This window comes from Carcharhinus amblyrhynchos, chromosome 6 (assembly GCF_965287045.1).
Source record: "Carcharhinus amblyrhynchos chromosome 6, sCarAmb.v2.hapA, whole genome shotgun sequence".
Taxonomy (NCBI): Eukaryota; Metazoa; Chordata; class Chondrichthyes; order Carcharhiniformes; family Carcharhinidae; genus Carcharhinus; species Carcharhinus amblyrhynchos.
The window spans coordinates 124,308,664-124,320,679 of NC_137329.1; the positions used below are offsets into that span (position 1 = coordinate 124,308,664).

A 12,016-nucleotide genomic window follows, 5' to 3' on the forward strand; every position below is an offset into this window, starting at 1 on the left:
TCTGTTGTGGCTCAGTTCCACATTCCCACCCTCTCCCCATAACCCTTAATCCCCTCTCATCAAAAACCCATCAACCCACGTCTTAAAAATATTTAGTGAGGTAGCCTCCACCACTTCAACAGGCAGAGAATTCCAGAGATTCACCACCCTTTGAGTGAAGAAGTTCCTCCTCAACTCCGTTCTAAACTGTCCCCCCTTTATCTTGAGGCTGTGCCCCCTAGTCCTATTATCCTTTGAGCGGGAAGAGTCTCTCCACCTCTATCCTATCCATCCCATTCATCATCTTATACGTCTCAATGAGATCTCCCCTCATTCTAAACTCTAACAAATACAAGCCTAATTTAAGAACATAAGAACATAAGAAATAGGAGCAGGAGTAGGCCATCTAGCCCTTCGAGCCTGCCCCGCCATTCAATAAGATCATGGCTGATCTGTCGTGGCTCAGTTCCACTTTCCCGCCCTCTCCCCATAACCCTTAATCCCTTCTTTTATCAAGAACCCATCAACCCGCTTCTTAAAAATATTTAGCGAGGCAGCCTCCACCACTTCAACGGGCAGAGAATTCCAGAGATTCACCACCCTTTGAGTGAAGAAGTTCCTCCTCAACTCCGTTCTAAACCGCCTCCCCTTTATCTTGAGGCTGTGCCCCCTAGTCCTACTGTCTTTTTTTGAGCGGGAAGAGTCTCTCCACCTCTATCCTATCCATCCCATTCATCATCTTATACATCTCAATGAGATCTCCCCTCATTCTTCTAAACTCTAACGAGTACAAGCCTAGTTTATTCAGCCTCTCCTCATAGCTCAACCCCCTCAACTCCGGTATCAGCCTAGTAAACCTCCTCTGCACTCCCTCCAGGGCCAAAATATCCTTGCGCAGGTGCGGCGCCCAAAACTGCACACAGTACTCCAGCTGCGGCCTCACCAATGCCCTATACAGCTGCAGCAAGACCTCCCTACTTTTATATTCAATCCCCCTCGCTATGAAGGCCAGCATGCCATTCGCCTTCCTGACCACCTGCTGCACCTGCAAGCTGGGTTTTTGCGACTCATGCACAAGGACCCCGAGGTCCCTCTGCACCGTCGCCTGCTGCAGTTTTTCGCCACGTAAGTAATAGTCCTTCCTACCATTCTTCCTACCAAAGTGGACCACCTCACACTTGCCAACATTAAATTCCATTTGCCATTTCCTGGCCCATTCGCCCAGCCTATCTAGATCCTTCTGCAGACTCTCCACACCCTCCGCACAATTTGCCTTTCCCCCAATCTTGGTGTCATCAGCAAATTTCGACACCCTGCACTCGGTTCCCTCCTCCAGATCATCTATATAAATGGTAAATAGCTGAGGCCCCAGCACCGACCCCTGGGGCACCCCACTAGTCACCAACCGCCAATCCGAATAGCACCCATTGACCCCCACTCTCTGCCTCCTATTTGACAACCAATCCTCTATCCACGCTAACACCCTACCCCCAACTCCATGTCCCCTGACCTTCTGCAATAACCTCTTGTGAGGTACCTTGTCAAACGCCTTCTGAAAATCCAGAAAGACCACATCCACCGGCTCTCCTCTATCCACTGCCCTAGACACATCCTCATAGAACTCCAGTAAATTTGTCAGACACGACTTCCCTTTAATGAAACCGTGTTGCGTCTGCCCTATCAAGCAATTCCCTTCAAGATGCCTCGCAATTTCCTCCTTAATGACGGATTCCAACATTTTACCTACCACAGACGTTAAACTAACCGGCCTATAATTCCCCGCCTTTTGCCTGGCACCCTTCTTAAACAACGGCGTAACATTAGCCGTTTTCCAATCTTGCGGCACTTCCCCGGAATCCAGCGACGTCTGGAAAATAACCACCAAGGCATCCACTATAACCTCCGCCATTTCTTTCAGAACCCTCGGATGCATTCCATCCGGTCCTGGGGACTTGTCCACAATCAGCCCCTCCAGTCTGTCGAGCACCACCTCTCTAGTAACAGTAATGTCATTAAGACCCTCCAGTCCTACCACCTTTCCATCGCTAACACCCGGCAAATTATTCACGTCCTCCTCCGTGAAGACAGAAACAAAAAAGTTATTCAATACCTTAGCCATATCCCCATCCCCTACCACTAGCTCCCCTTTCTCATCCTCTAAAGGACCAACGTTCACCCTAGCCAGCCTAGCTGGCCTCTGAGCTACAGACACTGAGGCTCATCAGGGGGAGAGAGGGTGCCATTGTCAATGGGGTGCAAGTGACATCCACCCCTGCTAGACTGGCTAAATCTAAGGGTCAGGGACAAAAGGGGGCTGCTGGGAGGAGGAAGGGGGGTGAGGAGCAGAGGCCTCAGCCTCTTAATCTGCATAACAGGTTTGAGGTTCTTGCTTCCAGTCTGGAAGAGGACGAGGCAGGTGAGGTTGGTGAGCAAACTGCACACGGTACAGTGATGCAGCAGGACATAGGCAAAGAGAAGGGGAAAAGGAACGTAGTAGTGATTGGGGATAGTGGGGTGAAGGGTATTGACACTGTCCTTTGTCACAATGACAAAGTGCACAGAAGGGTGTGTGTCTGCCTGGTGCTCGGGTACAGGATGTCGCAGCTGGGCTGCAGAGGAATCTGGAGTGGGAGGGTGAGAACCCGGTCGTTGTAGTACATGTGGGTGCCGGCGACATAGGCAAAGTGCGGACTGAGGATCTGGGGAGGGAGTATGAAAAGCTGGGAATGGAATTAAAAAGTAGAACCGACAAGGTGGTCGTCTCTGGGCTACTGCCTGAACTGAGTGCAGACGGGCGTAGGGTTGACAGGATAAAGGAACTGAATGGGTGGCTCAGGGATTGGTGTGGGAGGAATGGGTTCGAATTTATGGGGCATTGGCACCAGTATTGGGGTAGGTGGGACTTGTTCGGGCGGGATGGGGTGGGTCTGAACCGTGCTGGGACCAGAGTGTTGGCGAATCGAGTAAAGAGGACTGTAGACAGGGCTTTAAACTAAACTAATTAGGGGGGGGGAGGGTGCGAGGGTAGGTGACGCTACGAGGTCTAAAGTTAAGGATAGGGTACAGGTAAGGGAAGAGGCCGAGGATGTCCCAATTGGTGGCGTTACGGCAAATAGGGTCCAGGTGAAGGCTGGGATGAAAGCGCTTTATCTGAATGCACGAAGCATTCGGAATAAAGTGGATGAGCTGGTGGCGCAGATCGACACAAATGGATACGATCTGGTGGCCATTACAGAGACGTGGCTGCAAGGTGACAGGGACTGGGAGATGAATGTACGGGGCTATCAAGTGTTTAGGAAGGATAGGCAGGAGGAAAGAGGGGGTGGCGTAGCTCTGCTGATTAAGGATAGTATCAAGGTGGTAGCAAGGGATGATATCGGAGCCAAAGAGCAGAAAGTGGAATCGTTGTGGGTGGAGATTAGGAACAGCAAAGGGAGGAAGACGCTGGTGGGTGTCGTCTATAGGCCCCCGAATAATGATCTGGAGGTGGGGCGGGCTGTTAACGCGCAAATAAGTGCGGCGTGCAGGAATGGGACGGCAGTAGTTATGGGAGATTTCAATCTGCATATTGATTGGTCGACCCATGTTGGACGAGGTGGGCTCGAGGAGGAGTTCTTGGAATGCTGCCGGGATAATTTCCTTGAACAGTGTGTGTTGGAGCCGACGAGGGAGCGAGCTATCTTGGATCTGGTGCTATGTAATGAGGCGGGTAGAATTAGGGACCTTGCGGTGAAGGATCCTCTTGGAGAGAGTGATCATTGCATGGTGGAGTTTCTGTTGCAGATGGAGGAGGAGAAAGTGGGTTCCCGGACACGCGTCCTTTGTTTGAATAGAGGGGAGTATGGTAGGATGAGAGAAGAATTGGCGAATGTGGACTGGGGGAGCGCGTTGGAAGGTAGGTCTGCTGAGGAGCAGTGGAGGATCTTTAAGGAGATCTTTCTTGGTGCTCAGCAGAAATTTATTCCGATGGTCAAAAAGGACAGTAGGAGGAGAGGTAATAAGCCGTGGATAACGAAGGAGGTGAAGGAAAGTGTTAAATTAAAAGCGGAGGAATTTAGAGTAGCTAAGAGCAGTGGGCGAGAAGAGGATTGGGAAAGGTTTAAATGTCAACAAAGATTGACAAAGAAGTTAATAAAGGAGGGTAGGAGAAGCTATGAAGCTGGGCTAGCGCTTAATATAAAAAAGGATAGCAATATTCAGCCTCTCCTCATAGCTCAACCCCCTCAACTCCAGCATCAGCCTAGTAAACCTCCTCTGCACTCCCTCCAAGGCCAAAATATCCTTGCGTAAGTACAGCGCCCAAAACTGCACACAGTACTCCAGCTGCGGCCTCACCAATGCCCTATACAGCTGCAGCAAGACCTCCCTACTTTTATATTCAATCCCCCTCGCTATGAAGGCCAGCATCCCATTCGCCTTCCTGACCACCTGCTGCACCTGCAAGCTGGGTTTTTGCGACTCATGCACAAGGACCCTGAGGTCCCTCTACACCGTCGCCTGCTGCAGTTTTTTGCCATGTAAGTAATAGTCCTTCCTACCAAAGTGGACCACCTCACACTTGCCAACATTAAATTCCATTTGCCATTTCCTGGCCCATTCGCCCAGCCTATCTAGATCCTTCTGTAGACTCTCCACACCCTCCGCGCAATTTGCCGTTCCACCAATCTTGGTGTCATCCGCAAATTTCGACACCCTGCACTCGGTTCCCTCCTCCAGATCATCTATATAAAAAGGTAAATAGCTGAGGCCCCAGCACCGACCCCTGGGGCACTCCACTAGTCACCATCTGCCAATCCGAATAGCACCCATTAACCCCCACTCTCTGCCTCCTATTTGACAACCAATCCTCTAACCACGCTAACACCCTACCCCCAACTCCATGTCCCCTGACCTTCTGCAATAACCGAGGTACCTCGTCAAACGCCTTCTGAAAATCAAGACAGACCACATCCACTGGCTCTCCTCTATCCACCACCCTAGACACATCCTCATAGAACTCCAGTAAATTTGTCAGACATGACTTCCCTTTAACGAAACCATGCTGCGTCTGCTCTATCAAGCAATTCCTCTCAAGATGCCTCGCTATTTCCTCCTTAATGATGGATTCTAACATTTTACCTACAACAGACGTTAAACCAACCAGCCTATAATTCCCTGCCTTTTGCCTGGCACCCTTCTTAAACAACGGTGTAACATTAGCCGTTTTCCAATCTTCCGGCACTTCCCCGGAATCCAGCGACGTCTGAAAAATAACCACCAAGGCATCCACTATCACCTCCGCCATTTCTTTCAGAACCCTCGGATGCATTCCATCCAGTCCTGGGGACTTGTCCACAATCAGCCCCTCCAGTCTGCCAAGCACCACCTTTCTAGTAACAGTAATGTCATTAAGACCCTCCAGTCCTACCACCTTTCCATCTCTAACACCCAGCAAATTATTCACATCCTCCTCCGTGAAGACAAACAAAAAAGTTATTCAATACCTTAGCCACATCCCCATCCCCTACCACTAAGTCCCCCTTCTCATCCTCTAAGGGACCAACTTTCACCCTAGCCAGCCTCTTCCTTTTTATATATTTATAAAAACTCTTGCTATCTTTTTTATATTAAGCGCTAGCCCAGCTTCATAGTTTCTCCTACCCTTCTTTATCAACTTCATCAATCTTTGTTGACATTTAAACCTCTCCCAGTCCTCTTCTTGCCCACTACTCTTAGCTACTCTAAACGCCTCCACTTTTAATTTGACACTTTCCTTCACCTCCTTCGTTATCCACGGCTTATCACCTCTCCTCCTACTGGTGGTGGTCCTCCACTAGATGCTGGTGTCACCACAGTAAGAAGTCTCTCAAACACCAGGTAAAGTCCAACTAATTTATTTGATGACAACTCAAGCTTTTCAGGGTTTGCCCCTTGTCAGGCAAGAGGAGTGTTCTGGTCTCAAACAGGGCATGTAAAAAAGGCACACAGCTTACAGAATACTGATTAGAATGCAAGTCTTTACAATCTCATTTACTGTCCTGTCTTGAGACAATACACATCTCTTTAGCCTGTGCCTGATGCTATGTGAGTGGAGATAGCATCAGGCACAGGCTAGAGATGTGTATTGTCTCCAGACAGGACAGCAAGTGATATTTTCAAGACTTGAATAGCAGGTTAGCTGTAAAGATTCACATTCCAATCAGTATTCTGTAAACTGTGTGCACCTTTTTATATGCTCTGTTTGAGACGAGAACTCTCCACTCACCTGACAAAGGGGCAAACCCTGAAAGCTTATAGGTTTACTATCAAATAAACTGGTTGGACTTTAACCTGGTGTTGAAACTTCTTACCCTACCAAGGATGTTGACTTGGGGAGGGGGGAGTGAAATTCAGTGGTGGTAACATTGTCCTGTAACATTCAGTGACCATTACCAATAATTCTAACCATTGCCTGGTATTTGTGGGGCATGAATGTAACCTGCCACTTGTCAGCCCAAGCCTGGATATTGTCCAGATCTTGCTGCATTTGAACATGGACTGCTTCAGTATCTGAGTCTACTACTGATGAGCTACTATATAATGTGTTTCTGGAACTAAGAAATTGGCACAAGTTCTAGATTTCAAGCGAAGTATTTGCATCAATTGCTATGTACAGCAATTGTACAAATTCTTTATCGAATACTTATGCTGAAAGGTGTTGTTTCAGAGATGCATTGCATGGTCACTAAAATTAGCACAAGTTAGAATTTTACAGCTAGCTTTCAAGCTAAAAGTATGTGCATCAACTGCTATGTACAAGAATAGTACCAATTCTCAGAACTGTTGCTTTACAGAAGAATGGGGCAGTCTAACCTCTCGCATAATATGGGAGAATGACAGATGTTGCAGAGGTGTTTCCAGTCAGTGAGCGTAGATGCCACATTGATGCATTTTCCTCTGGTTTTAGACTTCTCAACAAGCCAGGATCTTGACCACTCATTGATATTCTTCCTGTAGGAACCTGAGAAGATGGAAAATCAAAGTTTCAAAAAAAAACTGGGGGTGGAAACAATTTTAAAAAGAGCCTGTGTTAACAAGTTAGGGACCAATCCCAGTTACTAATGTTACAAAAGCAGCAACATTCATATCTTTTTAGCCTTTGAAGGTTTCCTCCAAATTGTTAGGAAGCAACTTTCCAACAGTTTAATGTAAAACAATACTACAGGCAGTGGAAAATAAGCAGAAAATTCTGGAAATACTAGAAGGTTTGACAGCATCTGGGAGGGAGAAACAGTTAACGTTTCGGATCAATGTCCTCATCAGAAATTAGGAAAGGTTACCTAGAATAAGCTTGGTGGGAAACAGCTATATTTATTGGGTGTCACATGTAGGCTTACATTAACACTGCAGTTACTGTGAAAATCCCCTAGTTGCCACACTCTGGTACTTGTTCGGTTTAAACACAGTAAAAAAGTCTGACAACACCAGGTTTTAGTCCAACCTATTTATTTGATAATATACTCACAAGCTTTCGGGGTTAGCCCCTTCGTCAGGTGAATGGAGAGTTCTGGCCTCAGACAGAGCATATAAAGCACAGACAGTTTAGAGATTACTGATTAGAATGCGAATCCTTACACCTAACCTGCTGTTCAAGACCTGAAGTGGCTGATAATGTGAGTGGAAGGAGCACTGATCACAGTTTAAAGAGATGTGTATTGTCTCCAGACAGTACAGTAAGTGAGGTTTTGCAAACCCAGGCAAGTCACGGGGGTTACAGATAGTGCGACATGAACCCAAGATCCCTGTCGAGACCGTCCTCGTGTGCGGAACTTGGCTATCAGTCTCTGTTCAGCAACTCTGCACTGTCGTGTGTCGTGAAGGCCGCCTTGGAGAATGCTTATACATCAAGGTTTTTACAGAGATGCAAGAAAGCAGACTTGTTCGGTTACACAGAGGGAGAATTTAGCACAGCCAATGGACCTAACCAGGACATCAGATGCTGCCACACCTGTGTATTTCCACCATTTTGTTCTTTTAACCTTAAAAAAAGGCCATTAAATATGATAAATATTCTTCAATTTTGATTTGAAGGCAAGCAGCAGTCAGAAAACATGGCTGGTTAACCAATAGGTAACAATCTCAAAAGGCTAAAAAAGTCACCAACTTTGCCCGATGCACGTTGGCAGGGTTAAAGTCCCAGACCGCTTCCAGCACAAATACACACTTCAGCCAGTGAAAAATCAATGATTTATTTCCTTAAAACAATACCTAAAGCTTAAAAACAAAGTGAGAGAGTCAAGAAAAAAAGTTCTGCTTCATTTGCAGTTGTTCTGCCTTAAAAATGAAGCTGTCAAACAAATGTGACCTGAACACAGGAACAGCCGTGGACCAAACTGTGTTAGAAGCTTCAGATGTCTCAAAATAGTAGGTGTACTGATAGAATGAAATTAGTATCAGCCACCACTGGTCAGGAAGCTGTCTTCCTTGACCAGTATTATGAAGCATTTTGCATTTACTGTTTAGTTAAGAATTTAATGCACAAGTGATTAATCAGGTTACCAGTGACGAGTACTGATTAGCTGTAGAGCACTGGGGGGGTGGTGGGGGGTAAAAAAGATGTCAGTGGTTGTAAACTGCAAATCCTTGTGGTTTCACTCTTACTCACGGGGAGTCTGGTTTTGTAGAAATGACCACAAAGCTGACCCAGCAGAATAGGCAGCTCAACACCTATAGTGTTAGATAGACAGGCAAGGAGGCAGAAACCCCAACTGACAGTCACAGGTTTCAGCTGGTGACTGTTCCGAAACATGTTCCAACAGACCATTCCTTCCCTGGAGTGGATGAGAATTTAAAGTTTCCTCTTATTTTCAAGACAGGTCTTGCTGGCTCAGAAGGCAGGAGAGTTACCAAGCACAGGGGATAATTAAATGAATGGGACTTGGAGTTGGGATTCAGGACTGTGTGTAGTATTAGGGGGTATTCAGGGCTGTAAGGGTTAATGTGGGACTGGAGAAGCACTACAACCCACAGAGGATTCAGAGGCTCTGAAACCCTCTTCCTCAGGAGGATCAGTCTAGATCCAGTTGAGTAGAAGCTGCATCAAATCAAAACAAGTCACAACTGAGGTTATTCACCCTCCCAACTTGCAAGAGAAGAGTCCTGGAGAACAGTGAGAGCAGCAGAGACTGTTTAAATCTGTGAACAGCAAGAAGTCTCAACACCAGGTTAAAGTCCAGCAGGTTTGTTTGGTCCATCAGGTGAGTCTGATAGACATTAACCAAGGTGTTGAGACTGCTTACTGTGCCCACCCTAGTCCAATGCTGGCATCTCCACGTCATGTAAACTTGTGAAATCAAGGGCAGAAAGTGTTAGTGTAAATATATTTGAGTAAAGTCTGGGTGGGGAGAAGGGGAGCAATATCAGAAATGTTCAAGACTGAATATGGGGCTGGAGAGTCAGTACTGCCACATGTATAAAAACAAGTCACATGACTAGTTCTTGGGACCAATTATACAATGCAAAAGGAGGCCATTCAGCCCATCGAGCCTGCACTGACCACAATCCACTTGGGCCCTATCCCCATGCATTTACCCTAGCTGGTCAGGGGCAACTTAGCAGAGCCGAGTCCACCTAACCCACATATCTTTGAACTGTGGGAGGAAACCCATGCAGACATGGGGAGAACATGCAGACTCCAAACAGACAGTGACCCAAGCTGGGAATCGAACCCAGGTCCCTGGAGCTTGTGTCTTGGGCTGAAGTCACCTACTTGTACATATCCATAAGCACTGTTCAGTCCATGCCTCCATACCGTCAATCATAGCAGGCAGACAACAGCGTAATGTATGAGAGAAAATTCCTACTATGGGGGGAGCTGGTTATTGAAAAGCAAGAGTGGTGATTAAAGTATCAACGTCAGACTAAACAAGATCAAAAGCAAAGTTGAATTTCCAGCACGTTTAAAACCAAGCACATACCTTATAAAAGGACAGAAGTGTGCGAATATATTTAGTGTGCACTTGAATAATGATGAACACCACCTCTTCCGGAATGTTCCGCAAAAAGGCATCAAATGTCTTGTTCTCAAATAAGGTTACTTCTTGAAATCTTCCAAGTTTAAATTCAATTCGGTCTGTACAGAGCAGGGGGAAGAATTACATGTAACTACAACACTTGGACCATTGACAGAAACATACACTAGAGCATTGTCCACATCACATCTTAGACCACCTCATGACATGTCACTGCTTAATAGACAATGACATCCTTTGCAATTGGAGTCACAGTAATTTAATAAGTATACCAAACTCCAACTAACATTAAACCAGATAATCTGCTTTTAAATTGATGTTATTTGAGGGATATCAGCTGGGAAACATTCCTGTAAAAGTATCATGGGATTTTTTTGAACTCGATTTGAAGAGGGCAGAGATTTCTATGTTTGAAATGGCATTCAGGAGAATACTGTTGGTGCGGGGTCTTAGTTGTGATCTGAACATTACAATTCATAGAATCCCTACACTGTAGGAGGTGGCCATTTGGCCCATCAAGTCTGTACTGACCACAATCCCATCTAGTCCCCATTCCCGTAACCCCATGTATTTACCTGTTAATTTGCCTTGTACTAAGGGTGAGCTTAGCATGGTCAATCTAGCTTGCACATCTGGACTGTGGAGGAAACCCATGCAGACACAGGGAGAACATGCAAATGCCACACAGATAATGACCCAAGCTGGGAATCGAACACGGCTCCTTGGTGCTGAGAGGCAGCAGTACTGACCACTGTGCCATCCATGATGCCATAAGTTATGATCTGGTCAACATTTGTTCCTTAAAGAGTCTGGTCAGAATATTGCACTTGGGAGCTTGTGGTTCATTAATTGGCTCCCACATTACAAGGGGGAGTGGGTGTGTTCTGCATGGTGATTATCCTCTGCTAGAGATTTTTGAATGACGTCTTAACATATCGTTCATCGAATGATCCCAACTAACTACTTGAAGGCAAAAGGAAAGCCAAAGTCATTATTGAGCCAACTCTGCTCCAATGTTGGAGGTTTCATCACATGATCTCCTGCCCCCTACCTTCTAATCTGTACTGTCCTACCTTCCCTCAGCCAATCGGAAACTTTTACAAAGTGGATGATTTGAGACAGGACAAACATTCTTTTTTCCTGTAGTTTCAATATTTCTATTTTTTTTTTAAAAGAGAAGGCACTGGTGATATTGTCACTGGGCTAGTAATCCAGAGACCCAGAGTAATGCCCTGGGACCTGGGTTCAAATCCCACCATGTCAGATGGTAAAATTTGGAATTAGTTGACCAATGGTTACATGGTTGTTGCAAAACCATCTGGTTCACTAACATCCTTTTAGGGAAGGATATCAGCTGTCTTTACCCAGCCTGGCCTACATTTGGCTCCATACACAGAATAAAGTGGCTGACTCTTAATGTCCTCTGAGCTGACCCAGTAAGCCACTCAGTTTAAGGGGCAATTAGGGATGGGCAACATGTGGTGACCTTGCCAGTTAGGTGCATTAAAGAATAAAAATGCAACAAGGAGATTAATCTCACTCTTGGAAATTCCAGGGCTGGAGAAGAGAGACTCAACAGGCTGGTAGTGGGACAGAATTGAATAATGAAATAGAAATTGCATTAGCAAATTTTAGATCTTAAACTGGGAGAGGAACATAAATGATCCTTGATCAGAGGTTTTTCCACTGATGTTCCTTACTGCTACAGAATGCACAGTATAACTACTGTTTTCTTTGAAGTTGGTGATGGAAGTGTTTTTAAACACATGAATTACCTCCAGAGTGCAAAGCAGAGCAAGACTGCACAACTTAGCTCCCCTTCAGCACAGCTGATCTCAAATCAGATTATGGATTGCTCTGCACAGTGGAACCATCTCAAAGTGGCCCCAAACCAACTTCCCTCTTGCTGTAAAAAGGTGAGAAATTGAGATGATTAGACCAGTGTGTTAACTGTACAATATTAGGCAGCCATAACTGACAAGCTGGCAGGAGAAAGTGAACACCTCCACAATCCAGGAGCAGCATGGTGGCACAGTGGTTAACACTGC

General features: G+C 46.0%; 1 protein-coding gene across 1 annotated transcript in view; it reads right to left on the reverse strand.

The window, feature by feature from the left end:
- Nucleotides 1-12,016, reverse strand: part of tm7sf3 (transmembrane 7 superfamily member 3) — a 43,654-nt gene that overhangs the window by 21,232 nt on the left and 10,406 nt on the right. The window contains exons 2-3 of the mRNA XM_080191394.1: nt 9,915-10,069; nt 6,811-6,958 (exon numbers count right to left, since the gene is read on the reverse strand). Of these exons, the coding sequence (XP_080047520.1) occupies nt 6,811-6,958; nt 9,915-10,069 (303 nt within the window). The remainder of the gene's footprint in view (nt 1-6,810; nt 6,959-9,914; nt 10,070-12,016) is intronic.